Source organism: Somniosus microcephalus, chromosome 7 (assembly GCF_052327205.1).
Source record: "Somniosus microcephalus isolate GS21.2 chromosome 7, FLI_Smic_1.0, whole genome shotgun sequence".
NCBI classification, from domain to species: domain Eukaryota; kingdom Metazoa; phylum Chordata; class Chondrichthyes; order Squaliformes; family Somniosidae; genus Somniosus; species Somniosus microcephalus.
Genome location: NC_140993.1, coordinates 150,014,836 through 150,042,303, shown reverse-complemented (window position 1 = coordinate 150,042,303; position 27,468 = coordinate 150,014,836). Strand labels below are relative to the sequence as shown.

General features: G+C 46.5%; 1 protein-coding gene across 5 annotated transcripts in view; it reads right to left on the bottom strand.

Moving 5' to 3' along the window:
* The window catches only part of adhfe1 (alcohol dehydrogenase iron containing 1), a 94,341-nt gene that overhangs the window by 60,629 nt on the left and 6,244 nt on the right, over positions 1-27,468 (bottom strand). For 2 of the 5 annotated variants that reach the window (XM_085993072.1, XM_085993073.1), the window contains 6 exons: positions 21,835-21,872; positions 20,897-20,940; positions 20,707-20,760; positions 10,637-10,791; positions 8,192-8,388; positions 5,743-5,820 (listed from right to left, as the gene is read on the bottom strand). In XM_085993072.1, the coding sequence (XP_085849198.1) occupies positions 5,743-5,820; positions 8,192-8,388; positions 10,637-10,791; positions 20,707-20,760; positions 20,897-20,940; positions 21,835-21,872 (566 nt within the window). Of the gene's footprint in view, positions 1-5,742; positions 5,821-8,191; positions 8,389-10,636; positions 10,792-19,916; positions 20,024-20,706; positions 20,761-20,896; positions 20,941-21,642; positions 21,736-21,834; positions 21,873-27,468 lie in introns of those variants that run through there. The other 3 variants (XM_085993074.1, XM_085993076.1, XM_085993075.1) reach the window with 3 other exon arrangements.

Genomic DNA, 27,468 nt, shown 5'->3' with positions numbered 1-27,468 from the left:
AGGGAAACGTTTCACCAAAATTGACTTAGCACAGGCATATCTACAGTTGGAGGTTGAGGAGGCCTCTAAAAAGTATCTCACGATAAACACACACAAAGGCCTGTACCAGTACAATCGACTGGTTTTCGGAGTGGCATCAGCTCCGGCTATCTGGCAAAGAGCTATGGAGCAAGTCCTGCAAGGGATTCCGGGGACTCAATGCTACCTAGACAACATCCTTGTAACAGGAGAAAACGACAACGAGCACCTTGCCAACTTGGAGCAGGTGCTCACGAGGCTGAGAGAACGGGGCCTACGAGCAAATCGCCCCAAGTGTGAATTTTTCCAGAAACAAATATCATATTGTGGCCATGTCATTAACGAAGAAGGGTTGCATAAGTCACCTGAAAAAATTGAAGCGGTCGTAAAAGCCCCCGCGCCTGAAAATCTCTCACAATTAAGGTCGTTCCTGGGATTAATAAATTACTATCATAAATTTTTACCGAACTTGTCAACGGTTCTGCACCCTCTTAACGCATTGCTACAAACGGGAGTAATTTGGAAATGGAGCGAAGACTGTAAACGTGCCTTCCATAAATGCAAACGCTTGATCACGTCCAGGGAAGTGTTGGCTCATTACAACCCATCACTGCCAATCAGACTGGTGTGCGATGCATCCCCTTACAGCGTGGGAGCGGTATTATTGCATAGATTCCCTGATGGCTCGGAGCGGCCGATAGCTTTTGCGTCACGCTCATTGAACTCAGCTGAGCGTAACTATGCCCAGATCGACAGGGAGGCACTCAGTCTGGTGTGGGGGGTGAAGAAATTCAACCATTACCTACACGGACAAAAATTTACCTTGTTGACTGACCATCAACCCCTCGTCTCCATATTCAACCCTAAAAAGGGCGTTCCCATTATGACAGCGCAAAGGCTACAGAGGTGGTCCCTTTTCCTAGGGGCACACCAATATGACATAGAATACAAAGGAACAAAACAGCATGGGAATGCTGACGGGTTATCGCGCCTACCGTTGCCAACGGAGATGTTCCACTCGACCATAGTGGAATGTCTACCGGTGACAAATTCTACCATTGAAAAGGAGACGAGAAATGACCCGACTCTCTCACGAGTCTACGAATTAACGGTGAAGGGATGGCCAGCACATGGCGAACCACTGTTGCCAGCATTCTCGCAAAGAAGAGAACAGCTGTCAGTGTGCCGAGGAACCTTGATGTGTGGATCCAGAGTGGTGATTCCACCCAAACTCAAGGATAAAGTGCTAAAGGAGCTTCACGAAGGGCATCTGGGTGGAGTGAAAATGAAGAACTTAGCCAGAGCGTTTGTGTGGTGGCCAGGTATCGATGGAGACATCGAAGAAATGACCAAGAGCGGTCTAGGATGCCAGAAGGTCCAAAACGCCCCACCACAAGCCCCTCTACATCCATGGGAGTGGCCCTCATCTCCATGGCAAAGGGTACATATCGACTTTGCTGGTCCATTTATGGACTCAATGTTCTTAATCGCAGTGGATGCACACTCCAAGTGGCCGGTGGTAATAAAGATGTCCTCCACCACCACGGAAAAAACCATCACAGTATTAAGGACCATATTCGCCAGGGATGGGCTGCCTGAACAGATCTGTTCTGATAATGGACCGCAATTTGTATCCGAAGAATTCAGGAAGTTCTTCAAAAACAATGGAGTTAAGCACTACACGTCCGCCCCATACCATCCCGCCACCAATGGATTAGCTGAAAGGTTTGTCCAGACCTTCAAGAAGGCCATAAAGGCCATGGGTAATGAAGACATAAATCTACAACATAAGGTAGATAACTTCTTGTTTGCGTACAGGAATGCAACCCCCGCCATGATGTTTTTCAATAGAAGACTAAGATGCCGGCTGGATTTGGTCAAGCCAAACATCAGAAGGGACGTAGAGAACCGGCAATTTCAAGGCATGAATGAAAGGCCAACTAGAACCTTCCAGATAGGTCAACCAGTTTTGGCCCGGGACTACCGTACCGAGAAATGGCAGCCTGGAACTATTTGCACACGACTAGGACCGCTGATGTATACCGTGGACATTGGAGAAAGCATAATAAGGCGCCATGCTGACCAGATCATAGAGTCATCCGAAAAAGGGCAACCTACACCACAACTCTATACGCCTAGTGATGAAGCAGAGATACCCATAGTATCTACCTCCGATCCGGTGATACTGGAACCAGATGAACCCGACACTGGCATTGAAGCCGAATCGACCTTGCCAAAAGAACCTACTACACCACCGAGGCGTTATCCGGACTGAGTCAGGAAGCCTCCAGAGAGACTGAATTTGTAATTGATTAACTTCAGCAAATGTGTAGATTATTGTTCTTGTAAAAATGTTATTTAATGATTACTTAAAATGTTATGTACTATTTATCTAAAAGGGGAGGAATTGTAGTGTATGTACCTTTAAGAGGAACTATGTTTTTGAAGCCCCTGTGTACTGTAGTACCAGTAGTGACCACTCGGGTATATAAGCCTGTATAGCGTCTTGTGTAGTTAGTTCACCTCCAGACTTTGTTCAGTAAACACTTGTTAAATCAACTCCTGCATTCCGTGTCTCCATTAACACACGGATCTAACAACCACAGCAAAACAGAGGGTGGCTATTGGGCGACAAAGGCTATCCGCTGACCACCTGGCTCATGACTCCGCTGCACAACCTAACCACACGTGGGCCACATGCATGTAACGAAAGCCATGTTGTCACACGGAATCTGATAGAGCAGACCATTGGCATCATTAAACAACACTTCTGCTGCCTGGACTGCTCTGGAAGAGCCCTGCAGTACTCACCAGAGTGCGTCTCAAAATTCGCTGTGGTCTGCTGCATGTTCTACAACCTCGCCATCACAAGGGCACAGCCCTTGTCACCAGGCATACTTAGCTGAGGAGGAGGAGGCAGCAGAAAGGAGGAGGCAAACCAGACAGCCCCTTTTTGCCTGAGCTGTTTGTGACTGAATCATCGAACTGCGGTACCAGAGAACGCAATCCCAATTTCCCATTCAACAATAGTCCCACACCTTACCTTCTCTCTGTTACTGACCATCACTATGTTCTCTTGGCCACAATGCTACAATAAAAGCTACCACAAAACAAACATTCCAAACCAATTTTATAAATCCAACCATTACAATATTACATTCAAAAGTCAACTTATCACCCTTAGTGCCTGTCTTCTGAGTGCCTTTGCCTGTTCTAGTGCTCCTATGCAGTGCTACCCCAGTGGCTGCAGGATGGCTGGTGGAAGGCTGCTGACTTTCAGTGGGAGAGACTACAGATGGCCTTGTAGGACGACCTTGAGCAGCTTTGGGCTGAGTAGGCCCAGCTTCAGACTGCACCACCTCGGCATGGGTGGCAGCAGTCTGGGCTGGCTGACACACAACAGCAAGGGCACTGGCGGAGTGGCAGTGGTGGGAAGACAAATGTTGTTATCCTGAGAGAGAACAGCAGGTTCGTCCTCCACAGAGCCAGTGCCATTCCCCCGGGGTGGCGCCTCAGCAATCTTAGTAATCTGCTGGAGGACAGATTGCTGGACTGCTATGACACTCTGCAAGCCCCTTTCAACAGTGGTAAACCCAGCCATGATGGCAGCAGTCTGTGCTTGCGTGGCAAGCTGAGCTTGCACGACTTCAGTCCGAGTTTCCATTGCAGCACTCAGACATTGGGTGGCTTCTGCTTGTGCTGCAACGGAAGCTGAGACATTGGCCATCAGACGCTGCATCATGGTTGGGTCCACAAGTGTGCTAATGGATCTACCCATCCCTTCCACACTGGAAAGGATGGGCTCCAAGCTCTGCGCAAAGCCCTGTGTAAGGCTGCAGCTGGACTCCTCCATGCTCTTTGATATTGCATTCAGGGTTTCTGGCAGGCCCGTCAATGCACCAAGCATTTTGTTGTGCATACCCATCAGCGTACTTCTGTGGGCTGCCCCATCAAAGTCCTCATCCGAGTCCTGTGCAGCCTAACTCATGTGTGACCTCGCCCTCCGGGGAGCTGGCACCTACGCTACCCTTTACCCCTGCCCTGGCTGCAGCCCACTCGTGCCAGGTCACTCACCATGTGCAGATCCCGCCTCTATACTACCCTCTAAAGTCTGCACAGTGCCAGTTTCTGAGCTAGTGGCTGCGAGTGTCAGATCAAGTGACGGTGTTTCTTCTTCATTATCACTCTCCTTGTCTTCTTCCACCACTGGCTGGCCAGGTTGGATTTCCTGGGTCTCTGAAATGAGAAAGGCACAAGGGTAGGATTATGGTGAGGGGGCAGGGGGGTGGGGCGTGGTAAAGCAAGAGGTGCAAACTTACATCATCTACAGCTTGTAAGTCAGAAGAGATTCTGGGATGAGGGAGAAGTGGGATGTGAGAAGGAGAATTAGGTATGAGTATACTGTCATCTTCAATGCTTTCATCGGCGCTGCTGGCCACGTTCTCAGTCACAGCCACTCCAATTCTGGCGAACACTGACTCCTTGACCGGGGTCAGGATAGGGAGGTGCGCCTGTCCCCTCCAGCTGCCTACGTATATGCGCCACCTTGCCCTGCAAGAGAGGGGGAAGTGTGTCAGTGAGTGTGGATCACGTTTGGGTGATGTGGCTGTCATGGTTGAATAGCTGGCAGTGTGTGCAAGCTGTGAGATGTGGGTGTCAGGCTTGCAGCAGTGGTAAGTGTGTGAGATGGAGCATATGAATAAGAGGTATGAGGCGTGATTGATAAGAGATTGTTGGTAAGTAATGGGGATGTGGTGAATTGAGCAGTGTTTGAGGCTAGTTTGTGGGATATGGCTTTTGGAGAAGAATTCACTGACCTTGACCACTCGTGCGAGGTCATTAAGCTTCTTTCTGCACTGCATCCAGGTCCTCAGGGCTACACTGCTGGCATTGACAGCGATGACTATCTGCTCCCATTCCCTTCTCAGCGTCTGTCTGGAGGGCCTCTTGGCCCCGTGTGGATAGAGGACATCTCTCCTCCTGTCCCAGGGCCTCAAGTGCTGCATCAAAAAATCTGGGAGCCCTCTCTCTGCCATGTTGCGCCATCTTCACACTTGATGCAATTATATATAGGGCTTTGGTGAGACCACACCTGGAGTACTGTGCACAGTTTTGGTCTCTTTACCTAAGGAAGGATACACTTGCCTTAGACGGGGTGCAACAAAGGTTCACTAGATTGATTCCTGGGATGAGAGGACTGTTGTATGAGGAAAGATTGAGTAGACTGAGTTTAGAAGAATGAGAGGTGATCACCTTGAAACGTATAAAATTCTTAGAGGTCTTGACATGGTAGATGCTGAGAGGCTGTTTCTCCTGGCTGGGAGTCTAGAACTAGGGGTCACAGTCTCAAGATAAGGGGTCAGCCATTTAGGAGTGAGATGAGGAGAAATTTCTTCACTCAGAGGGTTGTGAATCTTTGGCATTCTCTACTCCAGAGAGCGGTGGATGCTCAGTTGATGAGTATGTTTAAGACTGAGATCGATAGATTTTTGAGCACTAAGGGAATCAAGGGATATGGTGATAGGGCAGGAAAGTGGAGTTGATGTAGAAGTTCAGCCATGATCTTATTGACTGGTGGAGGAGGCTTGAGGGGCCAAATGGCCTACTCCTGCTCCTAATTCTTATGTTCTTAAAACAAAGGTGACTTTGATTATTTACAAGTACATTAACATAGGAAAGATCCATCTCACTACAGTTTGCATTGTCACGGTTATTCACTTGTACCTGTTTTAACTTTCATAGCTTCATAATCAAATATTGCCACACCTGTGGTCTCACTTCCAGTGCCAGCTGTAGTGGGAACTTGGAAAAATAACAAAATACATAATGTGATTAGTAAAGAACTGTATTTTTGGTTCTCCATATAGTTTAACATTCAATTTCAAGATTGATTTTCTACATTACAACAAAAAGTACTTCATTGGCTGTAAAGCGGTTTGGTCATGAAAGGCACTATATAAATGCAAGTCTTTTTTTCCTTTAAGATCTATAATGATTACAAAAACATGATATATAAAACATTCTTTTGTCAGATCGACAAAAAGTACAAATTTGTAACTTAAAAAAAAATTAGTTCCTGGGATGTGGGCATCGCTGGCGAGGCCAGCATTTATTGCCCATCCCTAATTGCCCTTGAGAAGGTGGTGGTGAGTCACCTTCTTGAACCGCTGCAGTCCGTGTGGTGAAGGTACTCCCACAGTGCTGTTAGATAGGGAGTTCCAGGATTTTGATCCAGCGCGATGAAGGAATGGCGATATATTTCCAAGTCAGGATAGTGTGTGACTTGGAGAAGAACTTGGAGGTGGTGGTGTTCCCCTGCGCCTGCTGCCCTTGTCCTTCTAGGTGGAAGAGGTCGCGGGTTTGGGAGGTGCTGCCGAAGAAGCCTTGGCGAGTTGCTGCAGTACATCTTGTAGATGGTACACACTGCAGCCACAGTACGCTGGTGGTGGAGGGAGTGAATGTTTAAGGTGGTGGATGGGGTGCCAATCAAGCGGGCTGCTTTGTCCTGGCTGGTGTCGAGCTTCTTGAGTGTTGTTGGAGCTGCACTCATCCAGGCAGTATTACCTCTGAAACGCGTTTGGTGCAGAGGGGGTGGCGGGGGCAGGAGTTATGGACGGGAAACCCAGCTGACTGTGGTTAAAAAGAGAATCACTGTTAAAATAAAAACACACAGCCTCTTAAAAGGTTTCAATGACTGACCCGCCTCCTGCGAGTGGATTGGTCGCCTGCCTCTCGTCCTGCCTCTGTTAAAACCGGAAGTGGGTAGGTTCGGTTCCTGTTTCAGATCAGCTTTAACTTTTTAACCTCCCACCCATTTTTGGGGGTTAAAATGACTCCCTTAATGTCAGTAGTTAAAGAAAAAAGAAAGACTTGCATTTATATAGTGCCTTTCATGACCTTAGGCTGTCCCAAAAGTGCTTTACAGCCAATTAAGTACTTTTGAAGTGTAGTAACTGTTGTAATGTAGGAAACGCGGCAGCCACTTTGCGTACAGCAAGCTCCCACAATCAGCAATGTGATAGTGACCAGATAATCTGTTTTTTGTGATGATGGTTGAGGGATAAATATTTGCCAAGACACCAGGGAAATCGTGATGTGGGATGTTTTACATCCACTTGAGAGGGCAGACGAGACCTCGGTTTAACGTCTCGTCCAATAGATGGTACCTCTAACAGTGCAGCACTCATTCGGCACTGCACTGGAGTGTCAGCCTAAATTATGTGCTCAAGAACTGGTGTGGAACTTGAGCACACAATCTTCTGACTCAGAGGCGAGAGTGCTACCAACTGTTAAAACTCCTCATTTTGCTAGTCAGAATCATCCACTCCAAAGAGAAATTTGTTACATTTACAATTAGAGGCCTTTATAATCAGTTTTTACCAAATTCCACCAAAACAAATTTCAGGTTAATGGATTGGTAAAATTTCTGTCCGATTCTGGCCTTCAAAAAGTGGATTTCTCCTGGCTTTTAGTGGATCCTGAGATGTGTATCTCATGCTAGTGACATCATTATACAAGTTGTGTGATGACATATATACGCAATATAGACTCTTGCATTCATTGATGAGTGGCAATTTTATAATGGAAACTGTGTCGGTACTGTTATGTTACTATATTATATGGAAAAAGCATTTTCGAACAGTGCATTTTTGACAATTTGTAGTTACTAGTCAATCTCCCAAGGCACTGCACATGGGTGGTTAAGACTAACAGCACTTTTCAGGAGAGATGGGGGAGTGGAAAGGTTAGGAGGGGTAAAGAGGAGAGTAGAGAAGAGAAAGGGGACAGGATGGGGAGAGGGAGAGGAAGGAGGAGTGGAGGGGAGGAGAGGGAGTGGAAGGGGAGAGAAGGAGGACATTTGGGGAGGGAGGGGGAGTGGAGAAGAGAGGGAGGGGACTGGATAGGGGAAAGGGATGGGAGGTTAAAGAGGGAGGGAGAAGGATAGGGGAAGAGGGATAAAGATAGGGGAGAGGGAGAGATGAAGGGTGAGGGAGGGAAGCGGGGCAGAGAGGAGGAGTGGGGGAGAAGAGGCGTGGAGAGAAAACTTAAATTTCCACTCTGTGTCCGCAAATCTATTTGCAGACTGTGGTCATAATTTGCACGCCGCACAGAAAGCTACTGATGGCACAATTCAAACCAACTCATTATTAAAACATCTTCCGCATCAACCTACCTGCTATCAAAGGACGGAGACTAACAGTAACAGGCTTTCCCTTCCCTATTGGTGCATTGACATAGTCCAAGAATTCAGCATCAGGACTGCAGGTGTAGAGGTTAGCCACTTTACACGTGTCCATCACAGATCCACCTCCAACAGCAACATATGCATCGAACTGTTCTTGCCTAGCAAATGTTATTGCTTCTTTGAAGCTAATAACATTTCAAAAAATACAGAATGACCAACTCAAATAAAACAGTATGTTAGAATAATAGTCTGAAAGATTAAACAAATGGTATATCTTTATTTATTTATTTAAAAACCAGGAGAGCTATGGGTAAGTGTTGTTGGGTGTGGTACTGAGCCTTACAGATCAGGAAGGTACCAGGTTTTATCCCTAATCTTGATTGCACAGTGTTCAGTTCCATTCACAATTCCTCAGATAATGAAACGGCCCACGCCCGCATGCAGCAAGACCTGGACGACATTCAGGCATAGGCTGATAAGTGGCAAGTAACATTCGCACCACATAAGTGCCAGGCAATGACTATCTCCAACAAGAGAGAGTCTAACCACCGTCCCTTGACATTCAACAACATTACCGTCGCTGAATCCGCCACCATTAACACCCTAAAGGTCACCATTAACCAGAGACCTAACTGGACCTGCTACATAAATACTGTGGCAACAAGAGCAGGTCAGAGGCTGGGTATTCTGCAACAAGTGTCTCACCTCCTGACACCCCAAAGCCTTTCCACCATCTACAAGGCACAAGTTAGGAGTGCGATGGAATACTCTCCACTTGCCTGGATGAGTGCAGCTCCAACAACACTCAAGAAGCTCGACACCATCTGGGACAAAGCAGCTCGCTTGATTGGCACCCCATCCACCACCTTAAACATTCACTCACTCCACCACCACTACAAGATGCACTGCAGCAACTCGCCAAGGCTTCTTCGGCAGCATCTCCCAAACCCGCGATCTCTTCCACCTAGAAGGACAAGGGCAGCAGGCGCAAGGGAACACCACCACCTCCAGGTTCCCCTCCAAGTCACACACCATCCTGACTTAGAAGTATATCGCCGTTCCTTCATCGTCGCTGGGTCAAAATCCTGGAACTCCCTCCCTAACAGCACTGTGGGAGTACCTTCATCACACGGACTGCAGCGGTTCAAGAAGGCAGCTCACCACCACCTTCTCAAGGGCAATCAGGGAAGGGCAATCAATGCTGGCCTTGCCAGCAACGCCCACATCCCATGAATGAATTAAAAAAAAATCTGTGCTGAGTTAGCTGATCTCAATAGGACAGCGATAGGGACACAACAATTAGCCTCAAATATCTTCAGTATATAGATATATATAGTAGAATCAGCAGGGGTTTTCCTTCCAGTCACTATTTAGAGACTGCATGGGTGTCAGGACTGGGCTCGCATGTGTCCACCACAGTTCAACAGCTTGCCAACTCACTGTCAAGGCTTACCAATGAACAATGGGTGTGTTACCAGAGGACTGCCAGTGCACATGGAATTGAACCCTGGTATGAATCACTATCTTCAGGAGAGGCTTTGAAAAAATATTAAGAAAAAAATATCTACCTTCATCTTCCAGAGAATATCTTTCTTGTTATTATTCTACTCCACCCCAAGTGCCTCTGTTCAGACCAGCTGTAGTGACCCATTGGCTGGTATTATCCTCTTGGGACAGAGTTCCAGTGGGGCTGGTCTTCTGTATACCCCTCTGATTCTGCTCCATCCCCAATCCATTTGCCTGGGTTTGGGATTATTATTAATGCAGGATTCTCATTGCCAAGAAGGAGCCTGCATTGGATCCGAGGGACATGCTAGAAATGCTGTAACACCACAGGAGAGGGGGAGGAGTGGCAGCTTTGTTGGTCTTGGCAGAGACCGAGGCCTACACAGGTATTTCACGAGGGGTGGAATGGAAGGAAAGGAGGTCGCTACAAGGCCCTCTCCTTCATTGGGGGCACCTCAAGCCTGTTACCATCGCCTCCCATTGTCCATTGCCCAGTGCCACCTTCCTCACGATGAGTCAGGGAAGCTACAGTGGACACAAGGAACATCTGTTGCGGACCTGGGCCCTGCACCCCTACTGCCATTTTAATGCAGCAGGCAAGGAAGGAGAGGCCAGTGGTGATCCAGGCAGGGGTGTGGCGAGAGAAATCCTGGTCAGGATGGTGAGACAACAGCCGGTCTTACTACCCAAACTTTTGTTACTGTCCATCGCCTGGAGGAGAATCTAAACCATCACATCAGTCACTGTATGGAGGGATGTCCATATTATGGAGTCTGGCTACATGTGATATAGAATGCACATATGCAGCCTCTTAAGCCTGGCCTAAAAGTGTAGCACGGAAGCCATTCCTTAAAAAAGTGCTCATTTTAAAGTATATACTTTTTAAAGCCATTAGAGCCTTGCTCCTTAAACATGAGTGTTCCTTACCTTACATCTGTCGGCTCCACTCTGACCTTGTCAAACACTTGAAAGTTCACTCCATTCTTTACCAATGAATTCAGGACAGCTTGAACAGGAGGAAGCTTGGCCACATTCTTGTCAGTCATCACACAAACGTTCCTGGCTCCAATATTCTGAAGATCCTATGGAAATAACAGAAGCTGCAAATTTTTAATATGAAAAACATGCAAGCACCAAACAGTCAATTAGTAGTGAATAGCTCATGTATTTGCCAGGGCTCTACTGTAACCCTACTCTGCATTTTTTCTGTTGATAAGAACATAGGAATTGCTAGTCACCTTCTACCATCCTAGTAGTCACTTAATCATTTATCCATCCAATGATGAATAGATGTCATCAATACAATCAATGCCGATATCATTGGATGGATAAAGACTTACTTCTATATTTAAGATATTGGGCCAGAAATTCAGGTCCCCACGGGTGAGTACGCGCTGTGTACTCACCCGTAGGCCCAACGAAAGTGCTGGTTTCGTGCATGCACTGTGCATGCGCGAGAAACCGGAACTTCCATTCCCTTAAAGGAAGGGGTTCACAGGTCGAACGTGTGCGCTGGAGAGGCAGCACGTACGCCTGGAACTTCCGTTTTTTTTTTTTTTTTTAAAAACAGGTTTCTCCGGGAGGGTAAGTCTCCAGCAGCTACGCTTTTAAAAAGCAGTCGCAAGGCCTGCTTTTAACAAGGTAAGTGGTGAATTAAGTAAAATTAAAACATTTTTTCCCCAGGTTTATTATTTTTAAATACTTTAAAGAAAGGTAAGTTTATTTTTAGCCCCGTTAAAAACTGTAATTAATTTTTTCAAAAATTTAAATTATTGTTTAAAATAGTTATTTTATGTAATTTATAGTTATTTTTAAAATGTGATTTAAAAAAAAAATTATTTGAAGTTTTAGTTATGTTTTGGCGCCAAACTCTATTCATAGATTTGACAGGTCTTCCTGTCAAATCTATGAATAGAGATTCCCTGCTACGATTGGCTCTCCGTGGCCCACGTGATCCCAGGGGACGCTTCGAACGAACTGCACCCCTGGGATACGCAAGCACTGCGCGCCGGCAGTTGGAGCAGGCCCAGGATCGGAATCCCACGCGGGCCCACAGCACAACGGCCGACGCACAAGGCAAGTGCAGGTCGGGGGCATGCACCCGCGGGAAGCCTCTGACCCGAATTTCTGGCCCAATATTGTCCCTGATATTAATATGTAGGTGGCTTTCGAGCGGGGGGTGGAATTGCAAGGGTGAAACCCAGAAGTTGACTCAGTGGGTCTGCAAACTTAAATCAATTGAGCCAATTCATTTTGACTTCTGGGTTTCGCGTCTCCAAGCTGTGCAATGGGCACGATGTGCGCCCGCATGACGTCATCTCAGCTGTATTTAAAGCGACAATGCACAAAAGGGACAATGCACAAATGGAAATTGGAGGTGTTGAGGATGGATGGTGGACCTCGAGTAAGGGCAGATTCAATGACACATCGCTGGAATTACTGCTGGGTGCATTCAGGAGCAGGAGGGACATACTTTTCCCCAGCAATGGGAGGAAGAAACCTGTGGCTCTCACCAAGGAGGCATAGTTGGAGGTAACTGAGGAGATGAGCAGCAGGAGTGTTGTGCCCAGGTCTTGGATGCAATGTAGGAAGCGGCTTAATGACCTAACCACGTCAGGAAAAGTGAGTACATTCGCTGATTCAACTACATCCTGTGTTTAAGGCCCCCACCCCCTTTCACCCTATCTTGTTAAGCATTCTCCATCACATCACTTCTCACACCCACTCAACATTCAGCAGCAGCCAGCCTTCACTTTCTATGCATTTCATCACCTCCCCATTTATCCATCCATTGCTGCCACTCACCCCAATCCTTATGCAATGTGATGCATGCGTATCATAGTCACCCTCACCACATGCACTTCATTCATCTGGTGACCTTCATTCACTTACAGATTTGTTGTTTCGCCCCTTGTAGAAGAGAGCGCAAAATACAAGGGAGAGGGAGAGGACTGGAGGTGGCCCACCACAAATAGTGCAGCTAACAGATGCAGAGGAGGTGGTCCTGGAGATAAATGGCACATCTGCGTCCCTCTCAGTCAGAGATGGAGAGACAGGGAGCTCACAGATTGCTAGTGACAGAATTACAAATATCTCTGACACACATATGCTGATTTTCTTTAATCAATGACTGAACTATGAGAAGACTGAGTATGGTGATTGTCAATATTGCCACAACTAAGTAATATGCCTTTCTTTTGTCTTGCAAGGCATTCACGCATACAGCAAGTATCGTAGGACATCCATGAGGATGATTCCTCAGAGGACCTCATTCCTTCTGAGGGTGCACCGTCACAGCCACGCACAAGCACAAATACTCACACTTCGCTGGGTCCACTTAGACAGTTAGTTGGGTTTTTACCTGGTGAATCACACCTCACAAGTGAGCATGAGCAGACACTGGTGGCAGGGACAGCTGTGGAGAGTCCGCGTTGGGGGGGCGCAATTCTCTCCAAGGTCTGCTCAGCCTGACACAGATGCTGAACCTAGGGGACTATCGTTGAGAAGGAGAATGTTAGAGGTGCTTCAGCAACTTCGTCAGGTACTGACAGACGTGCCATGCACATTCTCCATAATAGTGGAGAGAATGGAGGAGTCCAACTTGAACACTAGTGGATTGGTGACGCAGTGAATTGAGAGAATGTCTGCAATGAGGAGAGTGGCTGCCTCTGTGGAGCTTCAAGCACGGTTCTCAAATGAATCCATACAGGCGGTGACCACAGCTGTGCAGGAGATGTCTGCCACCTTAAACAGGTCGACAACTACTGTATCCGTGGCCTTACAATGTGTCACTGATCGCCACCAAGCTGGTCTGCAGCAGAGTGATAGGAGTGATGTGGCACTGGCCCAGGAGAGGGATGATGGCGAAAGGGGGCATGGAAATGGGAACACCACTTAAAGCACTCAACTTCTTACTCGTTACCCCCTCCCATCCCCTCAGCCAGTACCCGGCATGCTGCCTCATCTCCTGATGGCCGAGTCTGCCCCTGGACAGGTGCAGGTGGAGCAGTCTTTGGCGGGGCTCTCAGGGACTTCAAAACCCAGAGCATCTCAGCAGTCAGAGCAGGGATCTGAGCAGCCTGCTTCTACCTCTGCTGAAGCCACACAGGATGCACGACGTAGAAGCATTAGGAAGCGAAAGTTCAAGAAACTGTAATTCAACAAGGGTATGCACATGGGTGTTTGACAAATGTTATGTTGTTAAGTTTCCTTTTTAAATAATGCAACATAAAATTTATTGATTAGCACCACTTCCATGTCTTGCTCATTATTGCCTCCCGAGTGTCAACTCGCCCTATCACTTGTTACATGATGCATGGCGGGACCCATTGTGCGGATGAGCAATGGGTGGATGAGTGGTGGAAGGATTGTTTAGTGCAAAGGGGGAGATGGTCCTGGTGGTGGGAATGGACTGCAGGATTTCATTACTTATGCTTTACACTCGGTGAACCTAGTGATATTAGAGCAGCCCGAGCAGCAATGTAAGCGACTGGTCTGGCGATGGGTGCCCCATTTTCCTCCTCCTCTATGTTCTACTCATCCGAAGATGAGTGATGAGCCCCTTTGTTCTCCTGCACCTACAATCCTCCCTGCTGCACTATATTGCGCAGGACGCACACCACTATTATTCTGGAGTCCCTTGCTGGCGAGTACTGAAGGGCGCCTCCAGATCTGTCTAGGCACCTGAAGCGTATCTTCAACATATTGATGGCTTGCTCTATGACACACAGGTGATCATGTGGCCATCGTTGTAGCGCTCCTGCACCTCATTGGTGGGGTTCCTCACAGGTGTCATGAGCCAAGTTTGAAGGGGGTTATCCCTTGTCTCCTACGAGCCAGCCTTAAGCCTGCTTCCTGGAGTGAAAAGCTCTGGAATGTAGGACTGCCGCAGTATGAATGCATCATAACAGGTCCCAGGGAATCTGACGCATACCCGCATGAATCTCTTCTTGTGGTTGCATATCAGCTGCGCATTGATGGACGAATATCCCTTGTGGTTTAGAAAAACTCCTGCTTGCTGTGATGGCACTCGGATTGCCACATGTGTGCAATTGGTGACACCCTGTACCTGTGGGAATCAAGCCAGAGAGGCAAATCCGAGTGCCCGCTCATTCTGGCTATTGTCATCACAGGAGAAATTTACATAACTAACGGCCCTGGCAAACAATCCATCAGTGACCTGCCTTATGCATTTATATGCAGCCAACTAGGAGTTCCTGGCTATATCTCTGGTAGCACCCTGGAAGGATTCCGGAAGCAAAAACATTGGGAGCAGTGATCACTTTCACAGCCACTGGCAATGTGTGGCCTCCAGGTCCAGCAGGGAGCAGGTCTTCTTCGAGGAATGTGCAGATGTCTGCCACCACCTGACGTGACAAGCACAGCCTGCGGAAGCACAGCTCTTGCGAGAGGTCAAAGAAGCTGAGCCCCTGTCTGTAAACCCTGTGACGTGGATATTGCCTCCTGTGACCTCGGCCCCTCTCCTGTGCAGCTCTCTCCCGGGCAGCTCTCTCTTGTGCACGTGCTGATCCCACCACAGTACGTTGTTGCTGCCATAGATGGTGATGGTGTTCCTCTTCTGGTATGCTGTCAAACACATCCATCGCATCTCCTGATCTTGTCAGTTTGAAAGCCTCCAAGGTTGAAAAAAGCTGTATCCACACAAGGAACTTCCAACAAAAGTTTGCCAGTGGGAACGGAGACATCAGCTGCAATAAGTGAGTTTCTTTTCAGATGGGGCAATTACAAGTTTAAATACCCACCTGAACTGCGGCTCAATCTCGCCCCGGTCTCACAAGCCCCGGGAAACCCATGCTGCACCGTTATATTTAGAGCGAAGTTAAAATTAATTTCCAAAGACCGCAGTAACGTCTCCTAAGGATGTTAATTGCACCAATAACTACCCGCCCACCTGCAATAATTAAATACCCGACTTGGGCGAGTAGGTTTCTCACCAGCATCCAAACACGCCTCAGTTAAACCTGAAAGTCAGTGCTTTGTAGCCGGGTTGCGGTCGTGCTTAATTTTTCTCCGATTTTAAGGACGTAACTGACCCCAACCCACTTGATGTAAGAAAAAGGAGTCTTACCATCAAGTAACTTTAAAGTAAGCTTTAAGTAACTTATAAACACACTATATACAAGAGAGGTCTTTACCATGCCTCTGGTAGAAGCCTCTTACAATACTGAACAGACCAGTATTTATACCAGTCCAACAGGAAGTGACATATGACAGGAAGTGAGGTATGTACACAGTTCATAGTTCACAGGAAGTGATGACATAACTTCCCAGAAGTTATTATTATTATCACATTCTTCCCTCCTGCAGGATTAGGAGGCTGTGGTCTACCTTTTGGTCCGCAGCCGCTGAACAAGGAAGAGTCGCACCCGTTTGGATTCCCGTCGTAGAGGGTCGCTGGTCCGCTTACATGCGGTTGGCCATTGGTCAGAGTCTGTGTGGCCTGGATTGCCCTGTGAAGGGTCGGGGAGATCATGGCTTCGAGTACGAGCCCCAATAGGTTCAAAGTCGGACTGCCTCTGTTCAGAGGGAGGTGCAGAGCTGGTCTGTGGCGGATCAGTACTTTCATGCGCGGTACTGGGAGGGTCGCAACCTTGAGTACGGGGTTCTACCGGCACCAAGCTAGTTGGTGTCCGATCAGGATCCTGGAGAGGGGTACCCGATAGGTCCCAAGAGTTTCCTGGTGAAATGCCATCACCCGATGTCCCACTAGGTCCTGGTGGGCAGGGAGCCAGATCCCGTAATGATACGGTAGATTCTCGGCCGTCGGAATATCGTATGTTTGCATAGGTGGGGTTGGCATCGGTTAGTTCGACCTCGTCTACGAGAGGGTCATTTTTAGATGTCCGAACGTATCTTCGGAGTAATACAGGTCCAGGAGTAGTTAGCCATGACGGGAGTGATGTCCCATGAGATGAGCGACGCTGGAATCCAAAGAACCGCTCATGAGGTGTAGTATTTGTGGCTGTAGAAAGCAGGGACCGTATAGAGTGCAATGCATCCGGAAGCACTGTTTCCCATTGCTGGTCTGGTAGGCCCCGAGATCTTAAAGCGAGACGTACGGAATTCCAGATGATACCGTTATACCTCTCTACCTGCCCATTTCCGATGGGATGGTATGGTGTTGTTTTGCTTGTAGCAATTCCCCGTTCTGAGAGGTAGTCCTGGAGTTCCCTTGACATAAAGGATGGACCCCGATCTGAGTGAATATAAGCCGGCATGCCACAGAGAGAAAATACCTGCTCAAGGCAGCAGATTACTGTGGACGCCAGCATATTGGAGCAGGGGAAGGCAAACGGAAAACGTGAATATTCGTCGATCATGGTGAGCAAATATGTGTTCCGAGTTGAAGAGGGCACTGGGCCCTTAAAATCGATGCTAAGTCGTTGCATCAGTTGGGTTGCATGTATGAGTATACCATCTGAGGGGCGGAAGAACTGAGGTTTTAATTCCGCACAAAGCCGGCATTCTGAGCATATTTTCTTTACATCTCCAGTGGAAAAAGGGAGATTCCGTGATCGTACGAAATGTAGCATGCGCGTAACGCCAGGATGACACAATCCATTGTGGACATCCATGAGAGTAGAGGATGACATAGTGGAGCAGAATGCCCGTGTGAGGGTGTCCGGGGCCACATTCTCCTTGCCAGGCCGATAGAGAATGGTATAACCAAAAGAGGCCAGTTCCATCCTCCAAAGTTGTATTTTATTATTCTTAATTTTGGTTCGTTTTCGATTATCGAGCATGAAGGCGACTGATCGTTGGTCCGTGATCAATGTAAAGTGCTGGCGAGCTAGAAAATGGTTCCACTTCCGTACTGCCTCTATGATGGCTGTGGCTTCTTTCTCAACCGGAGGATAATGTAGCTCGGCACCTTGTAAGGTCCTGGACATAAATGCTACAGGACGACCTTCCTGATTCAGAGTAGCCGAGATCGCCACCTCCGAGGCATCACATTCAACCACGAAAGGGAGATTCTCATCGATGGAGTGAAGAGCCGCTTTCTCCAACTGTTTTTTGAGAAGATTAAAGGCTGCAACAGCCGCTGTTCCCAGTGGAAATGATCTAGCATGCAGCAAGGGTTGGATTTTGTCCGAAAAATGAGGAATCCATTTAGCGTAGTATGCAAACAGACCGAGAGCCCGACGTAAAGAAGCCGGATTCTTAGGTGACGGGAGCTCTTGGAGCGGGCAAAGTCTTTCTGGGTCTGGCTTAATGATACCATTGCCTACGCAGTAGCCAAGGATGTTGATGGTCGGTTGCGACTCAACAGATTTGGATTCATTCAGGGTCAAATTACGGTGATGGAGGGCATCCCGAAATTTTTGGAGGTTGGCGTCGTGTTCCTGTTGATCGTGACCTGCAATGGTAATGTTATCAAGATAGGGAAAAGTGTCCCTTAGGTTTTCCTGCTTAACCAGGCCATCCATTGCCCGTTGGAAGACAGCCACTCCATTAGTAACCCTGAATGGGAGGCGACGAAATTGGTACAGCCGTCCATTAGCCTCAAAGGCCGTGTACTGCTTATCTGAGACCTTCAAGGGTACCTGATGATAGGCACTTTTTAAATCGTAAGTTGAGAACACTTTGTATTCGGCCAGTTTATTAACCATATCATCAATGCGTGGCAATGGGTAGGCGTCCAAGTCGGTATATTGATTGATGGTTTGCGAATAATCGATGCATAGTCGCTGTTTGTGAGGTTTTAGAGGGTTTTTGACAATGACGACTTGAGCCCGCCAGGGCGACGAACATGGTTCGATGATATCCTCTGCTAGAAGTCGAGAGATTTCAGCCGCAATAAAAGATTGGTCTTCCTGATTAAAGCGCCGCGATTTTGTTATTATTGGTTTGCATTGAGGCGGAATACTGGCAAATAATGAGGGTTCATCAAGTGAAGCTGCTGACAATGCACAAAACGGTAATTTAGACGGTATATTAGAAATAGTAAGTCCGGGTTTGGATCCACCAAACTCAATGGTGAGTTTCTTATGCTGTTTTTGGAAGTCCAGCCCTAAGAGGAGATCACTACATAAGTCCTTGAGCACCGAAAGTCGGGTGGAGGGATACATACGACCATGAAGTGTCATATCAACAACACAAAAGCCGGAGATTCTGGTATTAAGTGATGACTGAGCCATCGCAATTGCCTGGTCCGATGGGAAGACATGTAGTTTCAATTTCGCAACAATCTGTTCCTTAATGAAACTATCAGTACTTCCTGAGTCAATTAAGGCATCTAAGGTATGCCCTTTAATTGAAATTTTTGTGGCTGCATGAGACAGGTTCTGTGGGCAAGCAGCTGTAATTGGTGTCGTTGCACAGAGAGTGGCTAAAACTCTCGGTGTGCTTCTTCGGGAGAGAGCTCGAGAGGAAGCTTGATAGGTCCTAGCTGGAGCATCTTGATAGGCCCTAATTGGGGCAGTTCGGTAGGCCTTAGCTGGATTGGCCCTCGTAGAGGCCCTTGATAGGCAAACTTTAGCAAGTGTCCTTTTTTTTTGCAATAACTGCAGATTGCATTGCGAGCAGGGCAGGTTTTCCTTGGGTGAAAAGCATCTCCACAAAAGAAGCACTCCTTCCTAGATTGCCAAGAGGCTGCTAAAGTGGGGTCATCCTCCTCTTCTTCATCAGAATTATCAGAATTAGATTCCCCCATGATAGGGTTCACCTGAGACCGCTTGAATTGTCTGGTTGCAGCTACAGCAGCAGATCGAGATCTGGGCAGGTGATAGAGGTCTGCATTTCTCTTTGCCAAATCCAGAGAACAAGCTAGGTCAAAAGCTTTTTGTAGCTCAAGTGTTTTACTTTCTAGTAGACGCTGGCGTATAAATGGAGAGGCAATCCCGCAGATGAAAGCATCACAAATCATTTCATTGCGGTACAGCTCAGCTGAGGCTGCCTGAAAGTTACAATCTATGCTGAGCCTGCGAAGTTCTTGCAGGAATTCGTCAATTGATTCCCCTGGCTCTTGTTGGGCTGTGGCCAGTAGATGTCTAGCATAGACCTCATTTGGGGTCTTGGCATACAGTTTCTTAAGTGCCCGAATCACCTCATCGTAATTATCCCATTCATCAACATATTCGAACACTTTTGGGGTCACATAATTGATAAGTATCCTCAATCTAGCAGGAGCATCCGCTTCACATTCATCCAGAAAATTCTCAAAAGTACGGTACCAATGCTTCCATACCGTGCCAGCTGCTGGTGTATTCGGGTCCAAGTCCAGACGAATAGGTCTAAGGATTCTCTCCATGATGGGTGGTTCCCTGGATCCTTAACTCCGAGTTTGTCCGAAGGTCTAGTATTTGAGAGTGTAAATACTAAGTTACTTAAATTGATGTAAGAAAAAGGAGTCTTACCATCAAGTAACTTTAAAGTAAGCTTTAAGTAACTTATAAACACACTATATACAAGAGAGGTCTTTACCATGCCTCTGGTAGAAGCCTCTTACAATACTGAACAGACCAGTATTTATACCAGTCCAACAGGAAGTGACATATGACAGGAAGTGAGGTATGTACACAGTGCATAGTTCATAGTTCACAGTTCACAGGAAGTGATGACATAACTTCCCGGAAGTTATTATTATTATCACACCACTCATTCTTGCTTGTTAAAATTCCGCCCATTCTTTCATTGCCCTGCCTGCACCCCATTCCTAACGATCTGCACCTTACCTCTCTTTGGCCAGATACCAAGGTGCTAAAGTGGTTTGGGGTGATTCTCTCTGACTTTATTTTCCTTCTCCCACGATAAAACACCTGTCACTCTGTTTGATACCTGTCTTCGATAGCGCTGCTGAGATTGGTGACTCATTCGACAAAGAATCAAAAGCATAATCATGCCTCTTACTATTGGCGCCTTAATACACTGAACCACTAGAATTGCTCTAAGGATGTGCTCTGCTATTTGTGCAAAATTACGTAATGAAATTAAAGTAAAAAAAGGCTTTAAAATAAATTCAGAGGTCAATCACTTACCATACCAACTTCATTTGTCACCCCTTCTCCATATCGGATGTTTGAACAAGCCATCTGAAATAGAACCAACATCCATAGAGATTGACAGCCTTGGAAAAAATGGGTGACTTATTTTTATAATTTTTGCTGCATTATTATCACAACGATTAAGTTGTGAAAGACCATGGCCCATTAAGTGAAATATTTGTACCTCAAAAGCATAGTCTGTTGTTCTGGATGTAACATGTCCTGGAGCTGGAACACATAAATACGAATACTGAAATGCATTCACAGCTTCCAATTACCATATTGTATAAAAATGGAAACCTCTACGTTTCAACCAATTTGAGATGAATGCATAGAATATTCCTACAGTACAGATACTAACACTAACTGATTGGTCAGGTGTGTAGATAAAGTTACAATAAAGTTGATGTTTCCCAATTACAAAGAGAAACTATCAACTGATTTGGAGAGATTGGCCAATTTTAAATACCAGCTATCACACTGTCTACTAAATACATGGAGAAATTTTAAATTACAACATAGGTAGGCACTTGAATCTGATTTAATAATTCCAGGTGTTAGTGCTCAAACATAAATGGAGTTTCATTCCTATTTAAAAAAATAAAACTCCTAAATTTCAGCAGCATAAAACAGTGTGAAATTAATTCACAAAAAAACTGCTTGCACTACTGTATCTTCAAATCTTTCAGGAATTGTGAAATGTGATACCTAAATCCAATTTTACACAGGTTTTATAATCTGGGTTTGTGACTTTTACACTTTTTTGACCTATAGGTCAGTTTCATGTTCCACTACCGCAGAAAACCATGGGATTGAGACAACAAGGCCTACATTTACCAACCTTTATTGAAGTTAAAGCATCAAACTCCTCTTGTAACTACTTACTTTAGTAAATATAGATCTAGTCATTCACAGCACACAGCCACTTACACAACTTTACTCTTGAACTCATTAGTGGATCCCCAGGCAACTGCCAGTGTTTTAACTGTGCTGTAGTTTTCTACTTGACTGCTGAAATACATTTTTAACTAGAATTAAGAATTGTTTACCACCAACTCATATTCTATTGTCACCTCTGCAAGGATCATAACAATTAATAATGTTCTCATAACAGAGTATTACCTTGTGAGTAAGTGTGAGAGTGAGCAGGACACCGACATCTAGTCAAGTAACAAAAGATAAAAGATATTCAAATCACACAACTTTTCTCTACTACAGATAGTATTAAAAAATTTTACAAAACTGCTACAGTTAACAATTGTTCTTAAGTCATACTGCATTTAAATGTGTCAAATACTGTTTAAACAGTTGAGTTACTGTGCAAGGACACCAGTGACTTGGGCTGCATTTACACTACAACTTCAGTATTAATGCAAAGCACTTTCAGGTTTGCATCAACACTAAACTTGCTACATGTAAATTGGGTGTGAAGGTCCAAACGACTCTAATGTGAAGCCGAGCAAGACTCACTCCACTTCACTCCAGTTTCCTGCACCTACACATTCAATGGCCTAGGCAGGTTTTTTCGAGGTGAGGTGGGGGTGAGGGGGCGGGGGTGGTAATGTTTGGATATGAGCTTGCCAGACCAAAACTAAACTACCTCAAAAAGTCTATTTTTCCAAATAGAAATTTCAAAATAAGGTTCAAATAGAAACATTATTATTTCCATTAATCTAACAATTCAAATAAAGCAAATTTAAAAAGTCTTGTCAGATAAAAACTTTAAACCACAGAATCAAAGTGCCAGCTATGTCATAGAGTCATAGAGTTTTACAGCACAGAAAGAGGCCCTTCGGCCCATCGTGTCTGCGCCGCCCATCCATCCCTGTCCAGTCTAATCCCATTTTCCAGCATTTCGTCCATAGCCTTGTATGCAATGGCATTTCAAGTGCTCATCCAAATGCTTCTTGAATGTTGTGAGGGTTCCTGCCTCCACCACCCTTTCAGGCATTGAGTTCCACATTCCAACCACCCTCTGGGTGAAAAAGTTCCTCCTCAAATCCCCTCTAAATCTCCTGCCCCTTACCCTGAATCTATGCCCCCTTGTTATTGACCCCCCCACTAAGGGGAAAAGTTCCTCTTTATCTACCCTATCTATGCCCCTCATTATTTTGTACACCTCAATCAGGTCCCCCCTCAGCCTTCTCTGCTCCAAGGAAAACAACTCCAGCCTGTCCAGCCTCTCTTCATAGCTGAGGCGCTCCATCCCAGGTAACATCCTGGTGAATCTTCTCTGCACCCTCTCCAAAGCAATCACATCCTTCCTATAGTGAGGCGACCAGAACTGCACACAGTACTCCAGCTGTGGCCTCACCAGCGGTTTGTACAGCTCCATCATAACCTCCCTGCTCTTATATTCTATGCCTCGGCTAATGAAGGCAAGTATCCCATATGCCTTTTTAACCACCTTATCTACCTGCTCCGCTGCCTTCAGGGATCTATGTACATGTACACCAAGGTCCCTCTGACCCTCTGTACTTCCTAGGGTCCTACCACTCATTGTGTATTCCCTTGCCTTATTTGTCCGTCCAAAATGCATCACCTCGCACTTTTCAGGGTTAAATTCCATTTGCCACTTTTCCGCCCATCTGACCAACCCGTTTATATCGTCCTGTAGCCGGAGGCTTTCCTCCTCGCAATTTACCACCCCACCAATTTTCGTGTCATCTGCGAACTTACTGATCATACCTTTTACATTCTCATCCAAATCATTTATGTAGATCACAAACAATAAGGGACCCAGCACCGATCCCTGAGGTACCCCACTGGACACAGGCTTCCAGTCACAAAAGCAACCTTCGACCATCACCCTCTGCCTCCTGCCACTCAGCCAGTTTAGGATCCAACGCGCCAAGGCACCCTGGATCCCATGGGCTCTTACCTTCTTGACCAGTCTCCTATGCGGGACTTTGTCAAAAGCTTTACTGAAGTCCATGTAAACCACATCCACAGCATTTCCCTCATCCACCCCACTAGTCACCCCCTCGAAAAATTCGATCAGATTTGTTAGACATGATTTACCCTTGACAAAGCCATGCTGACTATCCCCGATTAATCCTTGCCTCTCCAAGTGGAGATTAATTTTGTCCCTCAGAATTTTTTCCAATAATTTCCCCACCACAGATGTTAGACTCACTGGCTATGTGTCACTAGTCTATCAATAACTTGGCTACTATTCACTACACTATCTCGGTAAACAATTATAAGTGTAAGTTCAACTAATCAGTTTTCACTGGTTGAATTTCACTGGTGGAACTGACTAGCTCTGGAAGAACATCCATTGTTCGTGTTCTATCAAGTGATCTAAGGATTTCAAACGGGAAGGTCAGGCTTGACCAACCTTATTGAATTCTTTGAAGAAGTAACAAAAAGAGTAGACAAGGGTAATGTAATAGATGTAATATATTTGGATTTTAAAAAGGCCTTCGATAAGGTATCGCATAGTAGACTCATGACTAAGTTCAGAGCATGTGGAGTCAGCAAGTAGCAGAATGGATAGCAAGCTGGCTACAAAACAGAAAACAGAGAATAGAGGTTCAGGGTAGTTACTCAGGCTGGCAAAAGGTGGGAAGTGGTGTTCCACAAGGATTGGGGCTGTGACCACTGTTGTTCAACATTTGCATAAATAATTTGGACTCAGGAATCGGAAGTACAATTTCCAAATTTGTGGATGACACCAAATTAGGGGGGGGGGTATAGTTAATACTACGGAAAACTGCGACAAACTAAAAGAAGATATTAATAAACTTGCAGAATGGGATTGTAATTGGCAAATGAATTCCAATATAGATAAGTGTGAGGTAGTGTATTTTGGTAGGAAGAATAAGGAGGCCACCTACTGCTTGGAAAATAAGAGTCTAAATGGGGAAGAGGAGCAAAGGGATCTACGGGTACAGACACAAACCACTAAAAGTAGCAATGCAGGTTAATAAGGCCATAAAAATGCAAACCAAGTACTTGGGTTCATTTCTAGAGAGATAGGCCTAGAAATTGGCCTCCTTAGCACCTCCCGTTATTGCCCTGATAACGGGGCACTAAGCACTTATCGACCGGGCGTGGTGAGAAGATCAACTCCAGCTATATTCGGCGGGAGGTTTGCAGCGGCGGTATGGCGTTGCGCCCCAATCTCCTTCGGCCGGAGATCGTGACGTCATCACCGTGCGCATTGTTCTGGTAGCGCCCCGGACCCGAACTTCGGTTCCGCCCCCTGCAGCATCGCCAGGCGAAAACACTGCAGGAGGCGTTCATCGGTAGGCCGGGCGCTTTGGGGGTGATACTTAAAGGCGAGGTGGCCGAGGTAAGTGAAAAAAATTCTGAAATGCTCTTTCTGTTTGTTTATCCAGCAATCGATCAGCCTGGTACTCTGCTGCAGTGCATCAGGCTGATTGGGCCAGATCGCGGCTGCTGTCAGGGACCAGGTAAGTTTTCCCCTTATAGAGCCTGCAACGATGGCCCTTCTCTTTAAGGGAGGGAAGGAGCCTTCCAGCGCGGCAGTGCTGCACGGCCCATTGGGCAGCACTGCACATCTACCGCCCCGCCTGCTGCCTGCTGTGCTCCAGGAAAGAAGTGGAGCGCTTGATTTAGTGCTCCACTTCCTTCCTGGAGCGCAAAACCCAGATTTTTTAAAAGTTGTAAAACATTAGCGCTTGGTACTAATTTTTTCAACTTTTAAAAGTTAGTGCCCCAAACGGGGCGATACCCAATTTCTCCCCCATAGAATTGAAAAGCAGAGAAGTTATGTTAAACTTGTATAGAACCTTGGTTAGACCACACTTAAGAGTACTGTGCACAGTTCAGGTCTCCATGTTATAAAAAGGAAATAGAGGCACTGGTGTAAGGTTCGAAAATTTCTACACAACCCCAGAACAGAAGGAAAGTCGTTTTTTTTTTTAAGGAGTTTGGAACATTACAGAAGAAATCTGTAAAAAGGATAAAAGTATGGTTAGGCCTAACAGAAGAATTTCAAAGAGTTAAATTAAGGAAGAGATTTTGGACTGTTTTAAGGAATATTGGGCCAAAGGGATTTAAAATAAAAATCCCAGGAAGTTTTGGCTGGTTTAAAAAGCCATGTTCAGGCTTGCAAAAGGCTGGGGCAAAGGGGAGGAGAGTGGGCCCCTGAGTTTGGATATTGGACTGTCTAAGGAATGTCCAGGGCTGCCCCAGTTTTACATAAGGACAATGGAGCCTGTTTTCCCGCCGAGAAGTCGCAGAGTCAGGTATTGAATAAACAGGACATGTCCCCAGCAATACAAAGGAAGGAACATTAGCCCTACAGGTTACCACAAACAAACCACAGTCCAAAATCAATTAAAGAGATTGACAAACGTTTTGCATTTTAAAACTGGTTTCAAGGCAATCCCGAAACCAGTTAAAGACCGATTAAGTCTAGATGGGCCATCCCCGGAGCTCGTTAAAGTTTTAAAACATATTAAAAATAACGAGCCTGCCAAATTTAACAAAGAAAACTGAGATTTGGCGGTCAGATAAGCCAGGCACCAAATTAGTATAATTGAGGCCTGCCTTTTCAGTTCAACAGACAAGACAGTTCAGACAGTACAGTGCAGTTAGTCACCGATTCGAGTCAGCTCAGAAGGCAGAAGTTCAAGTTCAGCCAACCAGCTCAAGAGCGAGATCATCATCGGAGACTTGAAGGAAGAAAGAAGAAACAGAGATCGCGGCAACCAAAGGCCTACAGAAACCAACAACCGCCAATATTACCACCAAGCAGGTACAGGTAGACTATCCTTTATCCGAACTTCCGAAAACCTTTAAAAACCGAATGTTTTTTCGTTCAGCGTAAGTCGTGCGCACGACATGACCAGAGTGGCGCACGACTTACGCTGAGCAGGGCAGAGGGTCACAGAGTTCCCTCCTGGGTAGGAGATTGCAGGCCGAGCCGGGCAGTGTGAAGGAGGTACCGGGAGAGTGAACCCGACAATACAGCGGCCCGTCCGATAGCTGCAGCGGCCCGTCCGATATTCTTTTCTCCCCCCCCCCACCCGACCCGACCGATATTCTTTTCTCCCCCCTGACCCGACCCGACCCCCGACCCGTCCGATATTCTTTTCTTCCCCCCTGACCCCCCCCGACCCCCACCCCGACCCCCCACCTGACCCCGACGACCCCCCCGCCGACCCCGACAAATTTCCCAATACCTTCTGAAATCCGAAAAATTCCAAAAACCGAAACTCAGCTGGTCCCAAGGTTTTCGGATAAAGGATAGTCTACCTGTAATATTGGGCCACCGCGACCATCATGAATCCAACCGCCGAAAAACTCACGAACCAAAGACTTGTTTCCACTCTACAGGCTAGTCTGGCTTACCCCTGGTTAGGATTTGCACATAAAAGACCCTAAAACTAGCCCTAATCAAAGAAAATTGGGTACTTACCTGATAGATTCAACAGCGCGACTAACCGCATCTGCGGACAAACCCAAATTGAAGGCCCAACGCAGGTGCAGTCTTCTACCATGTCCGAGGGACGGCAGGCCCCAACCGCCACAACTAAAGAGAACCCCGAAATCGCAAACCTCTACATCTGTCAAGAAAGTCGTTTTGGTGAGCATTTCCTGGTCCTCTGGATTCCAGCCTAGCTAGTGTAGTAGGGTAAGGGTTTTTGTGTATTGTAATTCTCCCTCGCTTATTCCGAGTGTTCCCCACCCTTTTAAACATAAGAACATAAGAAATAGGAACAGGAGTAGGCCAATCGGCCCATCGAGCCTGCTCCGCCATTCAATAAGATCATGGCTGGTCTG